The 21,631-nt window shown below is 38.7% G+C and overlaps 1 protein-coding gene across 1 annotated transcript in view; it reads right to left on the bottom strand.

Annotated features, from left to right (window-relative positions):
• CUBN (cubilin) overlaps nt 1-21,631 on the bottom strand; it is a 143,044-nt gene that overhangs the window by 10,201 nt on the left and 111,212 nt on the right. Inside the window, 6 exon segments of the mRNA XM_050324671.1 lie at nt 6,735-6,952; nt 7,812-7,941; nt 10,184-10,384; nt 16,904-17,053; nt 18,518-18,674; nt 20,975-21,162. Of these exon segments, the coding sequence (XP_050180628.1) occupies nt 6,735-6,952; nt 7,812-7,941; nt 10,184-10,384; nt 16,904-17,053; nt 18,518-18,674; nt 20,975-21,162 (1,044 nt within the window).

Genomic DNA, 21,631 nt, shown 5'->3' on the forward strand with positions numbered 1-21,631 from the left:
AGCATTCCCTGGAAACTGAACTAAAGATCAGAATACCCAAAGACTAACTCAGTCAAGACTAACGCTTCTTTCCTGATGGGTCTTATTTCCAGTACAGAGGAGCGGCTGGACTAATTGTGGCAGTAATAATTATCTCGTAGATTGCTTGGATCATGGTTTCAAACAGTAATGCTCAGAAGGGCAGGGCTGGAGAGAAGAATTGTACTGTTCTACTTTGTCTCATGGCTGATACTGAAGGTTGGTAAATCTATGCAAGCTGAGCTGAGCTGTTCCCAAGTTTGGCAATTGCTGTACCAAATTTGTGTGGCTGCAGGGCCCTGGCAGCAGTGCCAGCCCTGACCACAGAGCCTGAAATATTTCAGGAGACCTCTGAAAGCACAGGGCCCCTTTTAGTCTGTAGACTAGCCTTTATGTAGAAAGGTTTTCTGATGGGTTTGATGGCCTGGCAATGGTACCAGCAGTGACATTTAGGACTGCAAAGCCCCAATATCTTGCTTTAGCAGGATTTTGCAAATGCAGTCAGATGAAATTTTCTTAAGCATGAAGTATTCTTAAGTTTTTTTGGGCTGATACCAAATATAACAGTCCAGACGTGCTCTGTGCCAAGCCTGCAAAACTGTAGTCTATGTACTGTCCTGTCCATCTCCTTGATGCTTGTCTGGGAGACCAGTCTTGCCTCATTCTAGCACTTACTAATACTACATTAGCATCCATATTTGGCATCACAGTGCCCAGGCCTTTGCAGGTCTTTTGTGATGTGAATCAGAATTGTCTCCTTGCCTCTTTTTCGTATGCACCAGAGGACACATTTTCAGCTGAAGAAGTCACTGATTTCAGTCAAGCTAAGACAATTCATGCCATCAGAGAGTTTACCCACAGTTGTGTGAAGTGCCATTAATCTGAATATCCCATCAGCTTCCAACCATTTAGTCACTACAAAGATAGGTAATTACTGTATCTGAAAATAAGTTTTTACCTAATATTTTCAGATCAGTCAGAAATATCTTTTTTAAATGTCTGCCTCTCTTGTCTGTCCAATTCCAGCATGCAAGACCCCCTTATATTTATTTTGCTTTGGAAGAAGAAATCCTTCACTGGAGATATTCAAGAACCCTATGGATGCAATCCTGCACAATGTGCTCTAAGATGACCCTGTTTGACTAGTGGGGTTGGACCATGTGACCCAATGTGGTCCCTTCCAACCTGAACCATTCTGTGATTCTGCAATTAAATGACTGACAATTCTGAGAGGCTGCTGTAGACTGTCCCTTAGCTCAACAGTTGTATTCTTTTCCAAGATACCAAAGAGATCTGTTTCAACACTGCAAATGCTTTCTAAATTTAGTCAAATTTCAAGCTGATGCATATTTTTATATTTGAGCCCCAAAATACATTTAGATACAGTCCGGGAACTGTGACTTAGGAACATATATTCTGAGCTTGCCACAGATGTTTTTATTTTCACAGACTATAATAAGATCAAGAAAAGATATTATCAGCCACAATTTATTCATTAATAGATTAAACTTATCATAGTTTATCCATGACAATGTAATGAAATGTGTAATACTAATGTGTATATATTTGGCAAAAATTGCATGAACCAAAAGCCCAAAGAAATTTCTGCCAGAAGACTTGTGAGATTCAGACAATTTGCTTCTCAGCTAGATCCTCTGCAGCATCAGGTTCCAAGTTCAGGTTGGATACCTTAACATACACCCCTGGAAACCAGTCCTAGTGGGCTGTGAAATCTCTGCCAGTCACTGCTGTGTGAGAAAATGCAACGGCATTCACATGCCGTAGTCAAGGACACATTCTTCTAAGATTTCTTTTTCATTGGAGGAAGAAAAGTTTGAAAGATTCAGCTTTCCACAGGCCATAACTGCTGTTGTCAGTGCAGGTGCCTGGTGCCACCTACTGCAGGTGCCAACCTTATTTACATAAATCAGTGCAATGAACTACTGCTGATGGTGTGAAAATTTAGAAATTACTCACGAAAAGACACCTAACCCTGACTTATGCAGCAGAATAATCAAACCAATATTTTACACTTTATATTGCACATTCAGATTTTTTTTCAGCAATTCTGAAGAACCCAGAAAGAATCTGCAGCAACTGTGCATGCTGAACACTGCCAAAAATCTGCACCTTGAAACTGAAGGTAGAGTGAGCCATGGTTTCAGTCTGCAGGGCAGAAGAGGATGTAGAACTAAATTAGGCAATTTTTTTTTGTTGACAATATAAAAGAGCATTAAAATGCTGTGAAAATTCTACTGGATCAATTTTTTAAAAAGTAAACTTTAATTTCATTAGGGGAGAGGATAATAATAAACGCTGTTTGTGACAGGCACTTGGTGTATTGTATTCCAAACAGGAAGTAAGTAATTCAATATACAGCAAATAGAATAAAGGAAGGCAGATACCTCTGGGTGATTTATCAAGTAAGTTACAGATCATCTGATCAGGAAAAAAGCATATGGATTATAATCTATTTCTATTATATGTATACTAGATTATTTATGTAAATTACCTATTAATGCATTTTTCTGGTATATCAGGATGATTTATATTTCCAGCTATTTTTCTTCTAAACTCCACTTGCTTGTGATTCTTTTCCTTATGTAAAATGATTAATATTCATTCAATAGAAATGCTCATTTCAATAAAAAGAATTGAGAGGTCCTTGAGGAAAAACTGAGCAAACTGAGGACAATGCAAAGGATGGGGTGTTTCAGGACTTAACACTCCAACAGGCTAATGGTTGCCAAAGGTTTTGGAGACATTTCTCCTGCCCTAGAGCCAACACTAGTCTTCTCATTGTTGCCACCCTATTCTTTGTGCCTGTCTATATCCATCTGGTTTTCCTCGTCTTGTGTTTAAATCATAATCTCTTTGTGACAGCAGATTGTTGCTTTATTCTGCCTGTGCAGCGCCCAGAGCAGAGGAATTGTGGCCCTGAGCTCATAAACCCCAAGGTAGTGCAAACAAGGGATGACACTGGTATTAATCCAGTGCATGATATTTGTCTTTCATAAAGCATAAACTTGAATTTCTCCTGCATACTCACAAAAGATAGTAGAAAAAAAAGGAGAGGAAAGAGATGGCCACAGCTGGAAGTCAAAGAGAATTTAGGGCAGTAGAGAAAAAGCAGGCAATCTTCCTCCCCTCCTCCATCCCACCTTTCCCACTGTCCCAACTCTGCTGCAGTTTTACCTGTATTGTGTGAATTAACCTCAGGAAGAGCTTTTTGACTCAAGCCACTTATCTAATCTAATCATGTGCAACACTTTTTGCTTCTTGTAAATTCATGTGGCTTCCTTAGACAGCCCCAGTGAGCTGAGCTGTGTTTCAGAAAATCCCTCGATCCTTCTCCAATTGTTTAGAATGTGATGTATTTTTCATTACTGAGACCATGGAGCTGTGCACTCGAGCAGAGAGCTTTCATGGAGAAATTATTTGCCATTAATAAGGTCACAGCTACATCTCCTGACAGGCATTGCTGACTCTTTAAAAACAAGAAGAAAACGCATATGTTTTCTTAGCCTTTGTGTCATAAGCCTCAGAGCGATCACAAATTGAGGTGAGAGAGTCACCCCTACTGAATGGGAATAGGCAGAAGCTCCATTTATCACCAAAGTCTGATTTGTGCTATTACAGCAGGGGTGGCCGAGGTATGTGCAGGCTCTGTCCCTGCCAGCCAGGGTCAGCTGTAAAGCTCAGATCTCTCCTTAGAGCTCAAGAGATAATCAGGAGATCTTTGGCCAAGTCACAAGCTCAGTACACGCAGACCTCATTCTTTGGGGAGAGATCTTAGCTTTCCTTTCTTCACAGAGACATCTCATGTAACCAAATGCCTTAAGCTGTTATTGATTTCTCTCTTCTCATCCTTTTATTGATTGCCTAGAGGAGCACACGCTCACTGTGGAAAGGAGGTATAATTCTCATTTTACAGACTGAAAACAGAGGCAGAAATAAAGGTCAGTGGTAACTAAGAGGAGTCTGTCTTTCCGTAAATCTAACACTTGGAGCAGGCTAGGATCTTCCAGTCAGCCCAGCTCACCAGCTCAGCCTGAGAGCATTTCCAAGTGATTCTAAAAATGAGGCTGATAAGTGTCCAAACTTAGTAGCAGAAATAGTGAAATGATAAACCCTCTGAACCACACCACAGGGCCCAAACGTCCCACTGCCTCAAATGCACCACTTCACAGAGTGGGTTATGACAAAGAGTGCTGCTTGTGAAATGTGCACTTAACATTATAATGCTCGGGGTAGTATGGGGAAAGAAAAGACATTTGACAAGAAAGGTGAGACGTTGCTGTACCGTCAAATTAACACTATTTCATACTTTCTGTTAGTCTCCTTTTTCTGACTAGTGGGGGGCCTTGAATATTCTAGTGGGTGCAGGATCAGTGATGCAAACAAATTGTTTTAATAAAAACAGAGCACATTTTTCTACTGAAATGTCAAGGTTTAACATTTTGAGTGCCTGGAAACCACTGCATTTTGGCAGTACCCTGAAGAGAAGCCTGATCAGGAAAGAAATTTGAAGAGGTTATAGGGAAAGGAAATAGTTTAGTTTACTACAAGCAGAAACAATGTACTGTTTCTGCTCCCTTCTTTCCAATACGTAATCAGGGTCACTCACAACATGAAACAGAGACCAATAATTATGTTATCCAGTTGTGCTTCCCTGGGGTAACTAGAGAATAATGTGCTCATTGTCATCCGACAGAGAATGAGGCTTCTTGTTTCTCTACAGATACCATCTTCCTTATTCAAGAGATTTATCATTATTAATTGTCATCTGATTGCATTTGTACTCTTACAAAACCACAGGGGTTTTATCTTTTGAAAGACATGAGGGAGCTTCTCTAAAGCACCATGTAGAATAACAGGCTTTTAGATCTTCATGGTTTTATTCTCTTTCATTTGAAGCATAATCTCAGACTTCATAGTATGAAGATGTGTCATAGATTTTCCTGGCTCCATTTTTTAGGCAAGCCAAACTGGAAACATTTATAGGATGTGACTCATTTTTTCCTCTTATAATATACTTTTCTATTTTTTGGTCATTTTGTGCTAGCATAGGACTGCCAGGATCCTTGCTAATGGCTGTGTGGTTTAGTCCCTGTGGCTTGCTTCCCAATGTGAAGAAAGAAGACCTACCATTAAGCATCTCACCACCACAGGCTCTTCGTCACACAACCCACATCTACCCTTGGTCATCTTTTATAACTCATAACTCCATTGCTTCTGAGTAACTCTTGCAACATCCTGATATTTCTTTCTTTAGGAGCCTCCAGAAATGTCCCTCCAAAACGTAGCCTAATAGATGTCAAAGTATATTCATAAAAGGCTTCTTCTCACTCTAGGAAATTAGCAGGCATGGTACTGACTTGAAGAGCTTGGCTTGTGTTCTATTGTTTGCTTAAACAGAATATCTTGCAAGTTGCACAAACAAATCTAAAATCAGTGGCTAAAAAAATTGACTAAATGCCAACAGGAAGAGCAAAAGCTTGGGGAGTTCCTGGTGATCTCACTCTGGAAACATGAACCCAGGCTGCAGGGGATCTATAAGAACTGATATCTCAGGGTTTAAAGACAGCAATATGTGAAGCAACATTATGTTACCTGGAATACAGTTCACAAGAGGGGTCTGAAAGATCCTTGTAGCAATTACTTAGTGTGAAGCAAAGGAAGAGTTAATAATAGTAATAACCCTGAGGTTCTGTGGGAATATTTTTCTTGGCAAGGCCAAGTAGAACCAGTTATTTTCCTTATCTGTAAATACTTTCTCTGGCTGTATCAAATAAGAAAGTCACTGGTTAGGGGCAGGGAGGGGATTCAATGACTCAGCAGAAGACTATGTTTGTTCTGCCACAAAGGCCTTTCATTCTGATCTGTCTGAGTGCCAGCTTTGCAAACTGGACAATTACTTCTTTCTAGATCACAAACCCCATGGAGTTAATTACACAGGAAACTAGTAGAGATGACATGAAATCAATTTACATGTAATAATTATTTGTTGCTTACCCTCCCTGAAACAATTCAGAGGTTATAAGAAGGTAAAAAGCTCCTTTTACACCTTGATCTTAAAAACAGACTACTGAGTTTAAACTGTTTTTTAAGGTAATAATCAAACTTTGCCCCTTTTCTTGTGCCATCAAAACATTTAATATCCAGTGCCTTCTTACTATGATCTCATTTATGTTATGGCCAGCTAACCAGAATGATTCTGCAAATCAGTATAAATCAGAACAGTGTAGTGCTTGGGGGGAACCACAATCTTAACTTACCTCAACACTTCAGTTCTTAAAAGGATGTGAGGTGAACTGAAAGGAAATGGAAACTGAGGATAGATTGAAAGGAGGAATCTTTCTTTAGAGCACTGCCAACCTCTGACTACAGAAGAATGAGAATTTTTGGGTACTGCATTATTTCCTCCAAAAGAGAGACCTTTGGGTGCTGCTAAGCCTTCAGTCACCCAAGAAATGCCTGTGCCTCCAGAGATGCAGGAAAAGGATAGCAAAGAATAAAGGGAATCAGTTCAAAACCAGACTGGAATGCAGGGATCCCATAAGCTTTGTATTTAGCTTAGTTCTCTCAATTTTCACAAAATCAGAAACATTCTTCCACTTCCAGCACCCCTAGTGCGGTAGGTCACAACTGCTCCTCACTAAAAGAAATCACTTACCAGCAGATTCTTGGGGTTATGAATTTGATAATATGCTTACCCAAGGTCTCCCTGAAAGATGCTTTCCATCCCCTGTCTTCTCCATAGAAGTCAGTGCTAAACACCAGGAACAAGTTATTACTGGAGCTCTTAATATTGGGAGGCAGTTCCGAGCCACAGAATTTCCCGAGGAGAGGAGCATGGGTATCTGAGCCATCATATACTGCCACATAATCTTTGTAGCAGGAGGGAGATATTTCAAGCTGGAAGCTGTTGAATCTGTAAAACACAGTTGGAGCTTTAGATATCACATTTTCATTTCTATTCATGTGTTACATGTGTTCTTAATGCTTGAGGAAAAATCCAAGTGCTAGCAATAGCCAAAGCCATACAGAGACAAAACATGTCTCTTCAGAAACAAACAAGCAGAACTATTAACTCCATGGCAAAACACTTTGGCCAACTAGTCTCAAAGAAATTGGGACCCTCACCCACTGGGCCTCTTGCAAGGCAAGCTGTCAGCACACTTCAGCTTTCTGTGAAGCAGCAGATCTCCTCTGTGCAATATAAAATGCAGGCAGAGTGCAGACCAGCTGAATCTTCTGCTAAGTTGGGAAATGTTCTCTGAATTCACAGTCAGCATATACATGATTGAAGAATGCATCAGTTTTTTTAATTTCTCAGTGGCAGGATTTTGTGGCAATCATATCCCTCTTAGGCAAAACAGCACACACTCAGAAGTATATCCTTTTGGGTTGGGTATTATTACTTTGGCTTTAAAGTGAGTACCAGCCTTGAAAAGAAACACTATTTTTCTTGTATAAACTCACAGGAGTCTCAGAAGTCCTCAAAGACTGACAGAATTTAACTAAAAAGCATGAGCTGCATTTTTACAATTTCTTAGTCCTCTTGGTAACCAAAGTGGGAACTTTAAACTGTGGTGATATTTTGCACATAACAAGTTGGAGAGAAAGATGTAAGGGAACCTGAGGTTGATCAAAGTGACTTCAGTAGCCATTTCTCATTTTAGTTCAGCTTTGGCATTGGAAAAGGAATGACAGAGAAAAAATTGTCAGTAATTGCTGTCTTTAATAGGAATCCCTGTTGCTTAATCACAAGCTGAACTCTGATTACATACTTGAGAGCCACTACTTTGCCATTTCCAACTGTGATGTGGTATGAGCAGTTCATGTTGTTGTGATAATCAAGAACTGAATGGGCTGGACTGGAGATAACACCAACAGAGCCATTGAAAATACCACCACAAGCTGTAGGGGAAACAGAAAAAGAGTGATTAGGGTCTGAATACCACCTTCATCCTAATTCTCACAGTTCTTGAAGGTGTTTACCTGTAAGGAAAGAAAAGGCCTTGATAAATTAGGAGCAGTCTTCAGTATCATGCCTAGAACTGTAAAATGCGTAGATGTCTTTCAGATTGTGCTCTGCAGCAGAAGACTACTCAGCATCAAAGTAACAGTTTGTTACTAGTCCATATCAAATGGCAAGGGCTCTGTGTCTGTGCAGTAAGAGACTGAGGCTGATTTCAAGTGTCCTGCAGTAGGACCAGGGAGCAGTGGGATGGGGGGGTGTCCCATGCAGCAGCATGACTGAGGTGTGGCTAGAGTAGCTCTTCACCCATTCTAGCTTACAAAGAGAAACCTGGCTGGTATGTGGGCAAAGGCATCCCTTCATCCAGGCCCTGGTGCTGTGGAAGCCTCCAAGCAGCCACAACTGCACTCACAGCCCTGTCTCTGACTTTTCTGGAATAATTGTATTCAGAGCCTCATCATCTGCCAACATCCTCCCAGGGCTGGGGCATTACTGTAGCATTTGTTCTGCACAGAAAGGCAGAGAAGAGTCCCCAGATATCACTAATCCTGTTCCCCACCTCACCTTGTGCTGGGACTCGCCAGCAGTGAAGGGTGACTGAGCTGGAGTATGGAATACTGGCTTTCTGGCTGAGAAGCAAGCTAAACTTTGCAGTTGTAAATTCAAGGCATTGCTTGGCTTCTCAGGGTTTCCCACTGTGGATGCAAATGAGGCCAGGATGTGGCTAATGTTTGTTCCCAGCTTCAGTGCTTCAGGGAACAAAAACTATTATAAAACCAACTCTAATCTCCATTGTTAGTTTCAGCCTTTATTTTATAATCTTAACCTTAGCAAAAAAAAAAAAAAAAAAAAGCTTCCCTGCATCCTGTTGATAAATAGCTCTAAGCCACACAGACTTTTTCATGTTTTAAAGAAGATGCTGTTGCCCAGGCCACCACCTTAACAAAGGCAGTCCCATACAGGGTGCTGTTGGATTCAGAGCCCCTGGTCCTCAGGCTGGCAGCCTACAGCACTGGCAGATAAAGGACAGGACCTGGGAGGATAAAGAATTAGCATTATTCCACACTAGGAGCAGAGAGCCTTTTTAATTTTTTTTTCAGCAAACAATACAACTAGGGGGAAGAGGAATGTTAATTGCCAGAAGCTGCTTTGTATACAACAACAAGCTAATAAGGCTTCAGTCATCTTTCTCAAATGTCAGAAGTCAGATAGCAGCAACTGACTTGAGTGAGTTATGAAGGTCTTTTCCATGACTAACTGCACATTGTCATTTCTCAGTGCCATTCCCTCTGTCTTATCTGTATCAGGCCATTCATTTCATATAAAGAAGTTAGCCTTATGCTTTTTTGTTGTGGCTTTGAACATGAGGAATGCATTAAGGGAAATACCAAAGTTACAAACTCACACTTTGTTAGAAAATTATGCTTTCAAAAAAGTAGTCTCTACCAGTTAAATCTAGAAAATATTAAAATTGGTTTTGAAAATAAAATCATTCTTTTGGGATATTTCTGCAGATGTAAATTCTAAACTCAGTTGGAAACTTTTTTTTTATTTCACATTTGCTCTTTAAAACATAAGAGATCTCATGTGACTGACAAAAAAAGCTTTGGTAAAAATAATTATCAAAAATTAAAAATATATCTATATCCCAGTTTTTATTTACATTAATACCTGGCACTACAAGAGGGTCATCAAATGGAGACATACAGATGTGTCCATTTCAAGATCCTGTTCTGCTTCCTGTATGGTATAATATAGTTTTAGTATAACTGAGAATAAGACCATTCTCCTCTATGTGATAAAATCTTTTAAATTAACTGAGTTAATAAACTGATCACATTTCTCCTTAAACAATGTAAAAAACAAACAAACAAAATAACCTGCCAAAAATGCTTGCATTTCTTCACTACAGCAAAGGCAAAGTGCTTCAGTTCCTGACTTTGTCCGAAGTAGAGTCTTGAAATGAGAATTGTGTGTGAGGTAACAAATAAGTCAGTGTGTTGACATGCACCAAACAGTTCCATGTCCTCATCCTGACAGCTGCTCACCCCAGCCGAGGGAAAATGAACCATCTACATCCATCTGAGGTATCCCCAAAATGAGGTGCAACATTTCCTACACTGAACCATTATCCAGCTGGAATATTTCTACCATCTGAAACACAGGACAGTGTATACTCACCAAGTGTTCTGTATCTGGCCTGGAACCCAAAGCCTACAATGTGGGAGTCTGTGTAGAAGTGGAGCAGCATAGGCCCAAAGACGCTGACTGGGGCAGGGAGCTCATTACCACAGAGTGTGATGAGAGGATGCGCGGCCACGCTCAGCCCACTGAAGATGCTCACTCCATCATAAAGACAACTTCTGCTCAGGAGTGCTGGGGCTGCATGGACATATAATGCACAAGTGTTAGCAGCATATTGTATGTGTGATTTACTGAGCTGTAAGTATATAGACCTCACACAGGATAAGAATTAAATTTTGTATTACTTTAAATTCCAGGGAACTCAGGATCTCATTTGCTTGCTGAGGAAGTAGATGCAGTAAAATTGAGGCAGAGAAAGGTAAAGAGACCTTGTATATAAGACATCAGACTTGTCTCATTCAATACATCCTATGATCTGGAAAAGGCTCCAGGCCCCTTGACTTTGTGGGAGTTCATAGTTGAATGAACACTCTCTGTGAGGAGATGAAAGGACCCAATGAAAGCATGGATCTCCTCTGCAGACAAAAGCAACACACCTTTTGTTACAGGCAACTAACTACCTGGTATTTCTTTCCCCTAATGCAGAACTCAGCAACCAGTGCAGGGACTATTAAATCATTAAGAGTGAGACTTTTCAAAAATGAAAAAGTAGGCCATGCAGTAGCCTGTTTCAGAGCTCACTTCTTTCTCCCTACGTTCCCTCAAACTTTTGAGTACGTAATCCCAGGTTCTTCAGCTTGACTAAGAAGACCAAAAAAAAAAAAAAAAAAAAAGTAAATGTAGTCTTGCAATGATTTTCAGAAACAGGGAGTTTGGTATTCTATTTTTTTTTTTTTCCCATTGGTTTCAAATTTCTTATTTGCACTTAGGTTTCTGGAGGAATGAGCCATTCTCTCTGATTCCGTGCCCTACCTACTGGACTTTCTAGCCACCTGTTTGCAAACAGGTTCATCTGAGATGAGAGGTCTCAAAAATAAGTAAGTTCATATAAATTTTGTGAAGGTCAGTAGCTGAATTAGAGTGCCAGAGGAACATCCCCAAAGAAGGACACGCAGTGCTTTCAGTGTAAGGGCTGTGAGTTCAGGCTGAACAGAAGCCACCAACACCCTGGGAGCTCAGAGCCATGGCACCACCTCTCTGCCCAGCTGGGAGCTGTAAGCATGGGGAGAAGTTGGTGGTACCCAAGCTGATAGCACCAAGGGTTATACAGTGGGAGCAAGAACAGAGCCACATGGGTCGTGCAAGAAAGCTGGATTAATGATGTCAGTGAAAAACTTGATGTTTTCTTTGCCTTTTTCATCATTTACAAGATTATTGGAAGCTGGGGTGTCACATGTTTATTAAGTTATCATGTTTAGTGACCTGTTAGCAACAATGGAGCATTTACTTAAACTGCAAAGGCTTAATAGGGAATTATCTAAATTTAACAGGACTGATGCTGAGCCTACTGTTTCAGTGGAGTGAGTCCTTCATGTTGTCCAGTCAAAACAAGCTCCTTTCTATTGCAGGAAACAAGATGACTCATATTGAACAGGATGACAAATAGGAATGGAGAGATAATTCTGTTTCATGAGAACAACAGAGGGATCCCAGCAGGGATCAGGTGTATTTTAGATCCTCTCTGGAGATTTAATTTTAAAAATTCCTTCTGTTTCAGTGAAGACAACAGGCTTTACAATTATGTCTATATGGAAATATGACATGGTGCTTTTCCGACTCTAATAAGAGTAACTAAGCAGAAAACCAGCCACATCAGATAGCTGATTACACTATTAGTAAAATAATGAATAAAAAATATTCTTCATGTCCTATCCTTTTATTAGAATACTTCATAATGTGATACAATTAAAAAACCCATAATTTTAAAATGCAAATGAAAAAATAAATCAAGACCAGTGCAATTTCAGAATGGAAAAGGTTTGAGAAATCAACTTAGGTCATTTTCTGTAAAGACTTTCAAGAAAAGCATGAGGTGAAATACATTTTTCAGCAAAGCAAATGTCCATAATACTCATCATAAGTTGATTTGAACTGCTGCACTGGAAAAAATAAGATGGTTGATGTAGGCTTGTGAGCAAAAGACTTAATTTCTAACTTTGAATCCTCATTGGTTTGGCCCAGTATCAGTTATGACTCATGAATCCTGGCAGGACTGATAATTGTTTGATCTCTATCCTGTAGCTCATTCTCATGTTTACACTTTCCTTAATTTCTCACCATATTAAATGCATTATTCTCTAAATAATCCTCAGTCCCAGATTCTCCTCATATCATAATTTCATCCTCTACACATATTCAGCACATCATCAGCAATTCTTCTTGTGGCTTATTTCTGCTAATCATATAATCTTAGATCTTTTCTAGACCAATTTCCGTCCCTTACACTACAATGGAACAGCTTTCATGAGTCTCCAGAGATGTGTTCTTAGCCAGATGTCAGACCCATATCCTCTTTGAGCTGACAACCACTTTTCACATAGCCAGCACTGTTTTTCTTCATAAACCTTGTCTCCTAAGAGCTTTTGTTCGTCCTTCTGGTATTGCTGTATCTTCTCTTCTGATTCATCCATGAGGATTCAATGAGATAACTTCTTTATGGTCTTTCTCTCTTTATCTGCTCATTAGCTCTGTATAATCTCATTTGCAAGGACAGATGCAACTGCTATCTCCGTGCTGATGACCCCATAAGTCCCCAGTTACTATCTTTAAGATAAACGCCTATCCTTCCACATAGCTATGACTCTCATCTGAGAAACAGTGATTTTTCCAACATGGATACTGTACCATTCAGTCCTCTAGCCTTGACAATATTTCTTCCTCTTCTGGAGAGGTCATTTATTTGGCCTGACATTATGAACATATCCCTGTTTCTTTGAATTGCTGTGTGCATTTGCTTTCAAGGCCTTTTTTATCTATCTGCACTCTATTTATCATCTCTTGGTACCATTCAGCGTGGATACACTGACTCCTGCCTCCAAAGTTCACATGATAAGAGCTTCAGTTGTCCTTACATTATATTTTGAAATATGCCTTTGGGTAGTCTCCTTTCCATTTAGCAGAAATTTCTGTCCAGTCTCATTATTGTCCATAAAATAATTTATTTGATATGATGCCTGCACAAAAACCTTGAGCAAATTTGGGCCCCTAACTATCAAATCACTAATATCAATTTCCTTTTTCCATCTCTTTGTCTATAGCCATAGATTCTGCTTCATTTAGTTTTGAGGTAGAACCTGCCTTTTTGTTTAAAGTTTATAAAACTTAAACCAATAAAATTTTGTTTCACAACTGCGGCTCCTGATATAAATGGCAATACGATTAGTAATTACTAATGTAGGAGAAGTATTATGCAGAAATAAACCCTGTGCAATGTATTAACCCGGTTCATAGCACAAGGTATTGTTTTGAAAGCAAGGAATTACAACTCATTCTCATATGTATCCTCTTTCAAAATAATCTATTGCAAAACTTGTCTATTTTCTGAATTGCCTAGTAACAACTGAGAAAGCAGATAGAGCAGACTCCAAAATAAAGCTGTGACCCTATCCCAGATTGCAAAATTACAGACACATGTTTTTAAAAGAAAAAGAGAAATAAACAAGTTATTAAAACATTTTTCATTATCAACACAAGGCAGTAGTTTTGTAGGCAGAGTGTATAAATGCTACAGAATTCTAAGCAGATACTACAGGAAGCCTACATTCATTTTCCCTATTTTTCCACTCTCTGGGACTCAGGCTTTATTGGATGTTATACTCGTACTTGAAGAGTATAACAGCCATTTAATAATACACTCCCATAGCTGTCCTAGAGGTGCATTTGTACAGAGGTTAATCTGAATAAATCTTATGTACACAAAACTGTGTGTGCTTAAATATTTCTTAGATAATAAGTCTATTAAGGTAGATAAATAAGGAGGGTTTTTTCTACTAATTCTGATGTTTGATTTGTGAAGACCTTTGATCCAAGGAGGGAGGACATATGGAAGATGACACTTATCACTGTAACAGACGTGGGGCTGAGAAAAACTCACACCTACTACTTTGGTTCTTCATATAGTAACCAATCACAACAATGCAGGTGGTACTACAAGAAGCAAGTGGCAACATACACAACTTCATGAAATTGGCAAATCAAGAGAGTTCTGTGACTATATTCAGTCTGGCACAGGAAGAGACATTCTTAAGGCTGCAATGAAATCACAGAGACCAAGCCAAACTCCATTCATAGGGTTAATCTTGCCTATGTTTCCCTTCCTAAATCTCAGGTATCTTGTGTAAGTTATTACCTATGAATTCCTGTAATAGTCAACTGGTAAAGAGAGTGAGAGAGGCCTCCAGAAGGCAATTCACTCCATCTGCATAGCACATTTGGTTCTGAGTTTAAAGTACTTTTACACTTCATTATAGGAGGAGATAAATCTAGATGATTACCTAAATTAGATGTCTATTTTCAGGGGCTCTAAGTGAGATAAAAATTTTTCTACCTTCCAGGAAGCAGACAATTTAGATTAAATTTTGATCACAAAAACAACAAATGCAGTTTCCTCCAGTTCTCTCTTGCTCTGTTACTTGCTATATTTAGTGCTTATTACATATTTAATACTTAGTACGTGTATGTCATGTTCATTTGGTTTCAGATACTGACACTATATCGTGGCTGTGAGTTAACTGCCTCATTTGGAGTAGTTCTTTATAATCAGAACTGGCGTCTCATGATAACTGAAAACATAACTACTCTACAGCAGAGATCTGTGACTAACCCATGAAGTCAATTAATTTTGTAGCAGTTTGTCACTGCATTACAGACAATTACCTTCTGCCTTCTAATATTCTGGAGAAGATATTTCAACCAGTTAAAGTCAATGAGATATGTATGCCTTACAGGCCTTATTCTAGATGCTTCATTTCTTTACTAAAAAAATTGAAAGAAACCCAATTAAATTTATTTTGAGAGGTCAAATAGGTAGTAAATTATGCTAATTGGACATGTAGGTAAACTTTAAAACCTATTCCAGAACATCTGTATTAACATGGTTTAAATTTTAAAGCCCACACTCAGCAACAATCTGAGCAGGTGCATTGCTGACTTGCACGTGGAATAGCTAGAAATGTTTTTAACAGATGCTGCTGAACGTTGTCCTGCCCTTGCAAAAGAACTAAGAGAATTCACATTGGAAACCCTTAGGCACATGTGCTAAATATATTCAGTGAAACTGCTAAGTAAGTTTTCATTTCTACAATGATAGTTTGCAAGGAGGTGGTTTCAATCTTTGCAATTTAAACACAGGCAGTTTTTCTTTATTACAAGGTTGGTTGTATTTTAAGGGTTTGTGAAAAACATTAGTAATCTACTACTGGACAGTGTCATACTTCCTCTTTGCTAAGCAAATGTCTTTTAGCTCATATCCACAATTCGTTCATGTGACTCAGGACTTTTAGTTGGTGTAGCCTAAGGAACAAATTGTCCTGCAAGAAGTGGAATATTTTTAGTATTTGTTTAGGTCTAGGTTTATTATTATATCTGTATCACTTACCTCCTTGCCTTAATCTTCTTAATAATAAAAGCTTCAATCAATTTAAAAATTAACTGAATGAACAGACAGAATAAAGATCAGTATTGTGCTCACAGAGTTGTCAAAGTTGGTGCACTCTGATGCAGCCTAATGCTTACTGTGTCTGATAAATAATGATGTATTCCACGTGAAGAAATTATCTACTTTCTGTGATTTACATTTTACTTACAAAAATAATCTGAAAGCACTGGTTTCTATTAGGGGATGAAAAAAATACTTCAGATAAAATCATAGTCAAATCCAACCTTTGTTTCAGACCTACATTACATTTGGACCAGAATACTTTTGAATTCAAAATAGCCTAGAAACTTAAAAACAAAATAAAAGAATACTATTTTCTGACTTAATAGTTTGGTCTGAAGAAAAATTCAAATTATACAACCCAGCTTAGTAACAAATTACTCAAAAATGTCTTTCAAGAAAACCAGATTAAGATGGCCTCGAAATATATAATGCCACCCAAGTAGTTTGGACATACTGATTCCTCTATGTTATCATGGCATCTCCACCCATAAAATTTTGATCCTATCAAAACTGAGAATGTTTTACCTCTGAAACCAATGGGACTAGGACATTAAACTTGTTGTTGCTTGGCTAAATGCTGCCAAGGTTGATAATTGCAAGAGGGACTTTTGTTGATGGGCAACAACTTTTATACATTTTCCATTGCTGTAGTCTTTCAGCTAGTTTCACATGTCTATGTTCTTATGTTCTTGTAAAACACCCAAGGATATTTATATCTATTTTATCAGTTAAGGAACAGAAGCACTGAAAAGTAAAACAGCTGGCCTAAGACCAAATAGATTGTAAGACTGAATGGCAAAAAAAGGCAGGAACAAAGAGCGGGATTAGCCATAGTCACTCTTATACTCCAAGAACCCGGCAAATTCCCACCTTCATTGCTGCCAGGTATCCAACAGAAGAGATCTATCTTCACTCTTCTAGAAGTGACTCAAAACTGAACCCTGGAATCTACATCTATAAGTGTTTGTCTGTAAAAGATTTTCAGAATGGATTGGCAAATTAAACCATCTATAATTTTCCATGATAAAAGATTTGTATGTTTTCAAATAAGAAGTTACACTTCATAATACATCCTGAAATTATGAAGAACAAGTTACCTTCCAAGTGAAAAGTGTCAAACTCTAGGATCACCAGAGACTGTGGTCCCTGATCTATGACATAGTTGCAGTTCAGGTTGTTATCATACTGACTGGGGTAGTTAGGAGAGACAATACGACCTTCAGGGCTGGTGAAATTTACTCCGCATCCTGCAAACAAATAAGTAAGGCACAGTTATAATCCAGGTGATAACATCATCCTGGTTTTACAGTAAGAAAAAAATAATATATTCAAGGACCTCATGTCTCCTTAGGAGGCTGGTCAAAACCCAGGGAGAGTAATATATATCATGATGGTAAAAGCAGGTCTTACACACATACAGAGCGGTGTTTTTGACAAACACGGGGCCTTCCCCCATGTCACACTCTACAGTGTCACACTCTTGGAGTGTTTGGGTAAGACCAGACCACAGGTCCTGAGCCCACCAGAAGGACACTGCTATTCTTATGGGTGGGGAGCCTGCAGGTTTCAAAATCCTTTAGTACCTGTATTGGAAGGAGGGTTACTGGGGAACAGCAGCAATTCAGTCTCATTTGAAAATGCTCACATTAGCCTAAATGGTGCTTTTCTTGTTTCATGCCTGACAACCAGGAGGATGCAGTCTGCTCTAAGGCCTTCTCTGGGTTGCTTTGCTATATGCAGAGGCAGGAAAGGTTTGCCACCCAGAATTTTTCGGGCCCACAGAACTGTTCATTTTCATGGAGCTCCATCTGTTCCTAAAGACTTGAATGACCTTTTTTTTCTTTATTTCAAGTCAAAGCTTTAAAACAATCCAGTGCACACTAAAATGCTGGCTTAAGATTAGGAACAGGCATATGAAGCCTGTGACTGTCTCCACTAAGAAGCTCTTAGTTGATACTGACAACATAGTGCAAACATTGTAAAAACAAAATCAGTTTCAGTTCAGAATTCTGAATACCTTGATGTCTTCCTCTAAGCACTTAATTTCTCACTGTTTTAATCTGAATCCTGTGAAGGGAATTTGCTTTCCTTTGGCAGCATCCTACAAAAAAACCCAAGCGACCTCTGGCAGCTGAGAAATACCTCCTCCACTTCTGGTGGGTTTGACTGTCACAAAGCACATGCCAAGCTTAAAGAAACGGACAGGCCCACCCAAGAAATGCCACTTGAGCTACACAAAATATAAATACAACAAAACAAAGCAAAGGCCAGAGCAGGTAGTGAGGAGTTTATGTGAAGGGCATGGGCTACACCATACACAGGAGAAATTGCCACAGTTTCAGCACGTGCCTTGAAAAGAAGAGAGACAAAAATTCTGAAGGAGGAGTAGATCCTTTTTAAGATTACAGATTTAGCTTCCAAGCAGTTTAACTAGAGACAAACAAATTTTTAAAATTAAAAGCCCATTCTTTCTTTTGGGCACAGTGAAAAGACAAAGGTGGCTAAGGGTAACTAAAAAGTTAGAGCTTCAAGGAGGATCTTTGGCAAGAGCAACGCTGGAGTTCCACTGCATTCTGTATGGTAACTCTTGGTTTCCAAACCTGGGCAGAGGCTTCAATACCTTGTTGGACCGGGATCTGAATTGCTACACACAAATCAAACCAATCTCAAAAAGACTAATAGAGCAGTCATCTGGCTTTAATATTACTTACTGCTTATGAAAGATGCAGAGAAACCTGGTGCAGGAGCATCCTGAGACTGAAATACTGTAGTTATCACATTGCTTGGAGCAACAACAGGATCAGGAGCTGAACTTCCACATCCTGTGGCTAACAAAGCTGTTTCTTCTTCATCACTTCCTCTCCACACCTGACAAGGCCAGATTGGAAATTGTTTAGTGCTTTCAAAGCCCATGTAGGTTATGGGAACCCACCAGAAATTACATATGCAATTTTTCTTTCCATAGACTTAGGTTAGGATTCCTCTCACACTGAATCTAAGAGATCTAAATTGCAGTTAATCCCTGCAGTCAGTGGAGTGAATCACAGTGAATAACTTTGGTTGCCAGGGTCCCCTGAAGGGCATCTGGAGGTCACTTGCTTGAACCCCTGATGACAGCAGAGCAAACACAGATCAGGTCCGGGGACAAGAGAAAAACATTTTATGTACAATCATTACCTACTTTCATTTTGTCTCTGTTTACTTATCTCCATACACCCTATAAATATGCATAACTATGTATACAACGAATTATTACATGCAATCCTTATGTTATTCATGAGTAAATAAAACACAAAGCTGTCTTGCTAGGATAATATAATGGCATCAAAATGGGAGATCTGGATTCCTAATATCTAATCTTGCTAATCAAAAAAATTCCCATTTTTGTTATTTTGCATTTACTTGTTCAATGACAAGTATCAAGTCATGTAGAGAGTTAAGAAAATAATAAAATTCACAAAAAACATAACGAAGAAAAAAACCACAATTTTTTTGAAGTATTACTTCTACTGTACAAATAGCCAGTTTAAGTTCAATCAAGCTCTGCATTCAAGAAGGACATGCAGGTTTAGGTAGGTAAGTGAAAGCCTCTTCAGGTAATTACTTAAATATGCACAGTTTAAGCTTACAGTTTAAGCACTGAATTTCAAGACACATATAAAATGAAACATAGGTATAAATGTTTGATGTTTCTAACCATTTAAAAAATTTCCTGAATCAAGATGTTTATTGACAAGGATTTAAAATGTCTGCTTAAATACAAATTATTTACTCTAATAATAAAGTTATTCCTGTTGATATGTTTGCATAGTTTCTTTATTGGTAGTTTATACAAAAATATATTAAAATCAAATTGTATTTAATATTTAAAATAATGTGCTTTAAAGAAATTGGGAGGAATCAGAACAACCATATGAAACTGTGATTGCTCTAAGCAACCATCCTAGAAAGGAAAGGGTTAGCCAAGTGTTAGTCTGTAAGTGTAGGCATATGAATCACCTCATTCATTGACCAGGTGTTTGAGGCAATGGATGCTCAAAGGATTAATTTAACAGTCTATAGCCTGGCCAAGGTTTTGCAAAGTCACTATTGATTTTGGATGACTCTTTTGTGGCTGCTCAGTTTGGATTAGATGGAAGAAACTTACAGCTGTTCTACAGTTTCTCATATGCAGACACCTTTGTGCATCTCAAGGTGGACATTCAGAAATGGAAATGCACATAAAAAACTTCAGATTTTTCTCTATGAAGAAAATCTCCAGTTGACATAGTTTTGCTTATACCATTCAGAGCAGTTTATGAATTTTAAATTAAACACCTTTACCGGGTGACATTAAGACTTCCATAATAGTGAAATTTATTTTAACATATTACATCAATTAATCACTATCTACGAAAAGACAAATCTATTAGCTGTAGGGCTTTCTTTCACAGCCTTAAAAATTAGTGCAACTGTGGTTTATGAGTTAGTAGGTATGGATCAGACCATCCTGATCCAGCTGCTCAAGTCTTCCTACATGTTGTCAAACTGTTTGCCCTTTATATCAAGTGGGAGTTGTACTTTTGTGGAGAGAATGAGCACAAAACCACTGAACATATGCCAAATGCCTGAGAAAAAATTACTCTGAAAAATTCAAGGCATGTCCACTTCATTCTATTGCTTTGAAAACAAGAGGCTCTTGACAACATATGAAAAATATTCTTATTTTTCTATTACTATCTTTGGTTTTGGAGATTAAAAAAAGAAGGATTAGTGCAAATTTGACAGTTTAAACACTTATAAAGAAGTTTGGTAGAATTACAGAGTCATATTCCTTTTTTTTTTTCCTTTTTAACTCCCTGGAGTAATTGAAAAGATCTTTTCTTTACACTGTACTGTCTTATTATTTCCTCATTCTGAAATCATATATGCTTTTTTTTTCTTCATATTTTTAGTTTTTGGGGCAGCATGTAAGGTGATAGAATGTCAAGAATGGATGAAAATTAAAACTATATACAAGTCAGGTGACAAATCACACAGAAAATGAACTGTATTGGTACAAGGACTTCAGTTTATATTTCATAAATTTTGTTCCTTGACAGTTATAACCATGACAAATGCAAAACAGGATTCTGGAATCATGACTTCTTAAAGTGCTGCTCTGCTGATCTAACCCTAACAATTATTACCTTCACGTAACTGCTCTGGCAGCTTCCATCGCGATCTGGAACATGGAAGTTACTGTGGAAGGTCATCTCCAAGTGTTTGCTTTCATGTGCAATGATGGTCCATGTACATCTGGTGTTCATGGGAAAGTTTTGAGGCCAATGAGGGGATTTGATCACACCATTATCTGAATGAATGATTCCACCACAGCCTGCAAAAAACCAGCAACAGGTGGGAGAAATGTTTGAATATTTTCAGCTGGTGTCAGCTTTGAATGGCTATTTCCTGCTGTGCCTGCAAGAGTGAGAGAGGAAAGCCCTGATACCCACTGAAGCTTCATTTACCCCTCTTTTAAGCAATTTTCTTTCTTCCAGCCCTGCAGTAGGGAGGTATTTACACTCTAGAGAAGGTCTCTCTTTGTACTTCACTTTATTTTATTCACAGACTCGTTCTCCTTGCCAGTTCATACCCTTTTGCTCTGGTCCATCTACACACTCCTGGCAAATTGCTTTGAAAGAGTGTAAGGACCAGGAATACATTAATGAGGAGCTTCTCCTGAGACTGTGCAGGTCCCCTCCCACACCCCACAGCATGCAAATCATGACAGACAGCAATTCAGAAGAGCACTCTAGGGAAAAAACCCCGATCTACTGTTGAATCCTTTTTTCTTCTTACTCTAC

This window comes from Myiozetetes cayanensis, unplaced genomic scaffold, assembly GCF_022539395.1.
Source record: "Myiozetetes cayanensis isolate MyiCay16 unplaced genomic scaffold, myiCay2020 scf1, whole genome shotgun sequence".
NCBI lineage: Eukaryota > Metazoa > Chordata > Aves > Passeriformes > Tyrannidae > Myiozetetes > Myiozetetes cayanensis.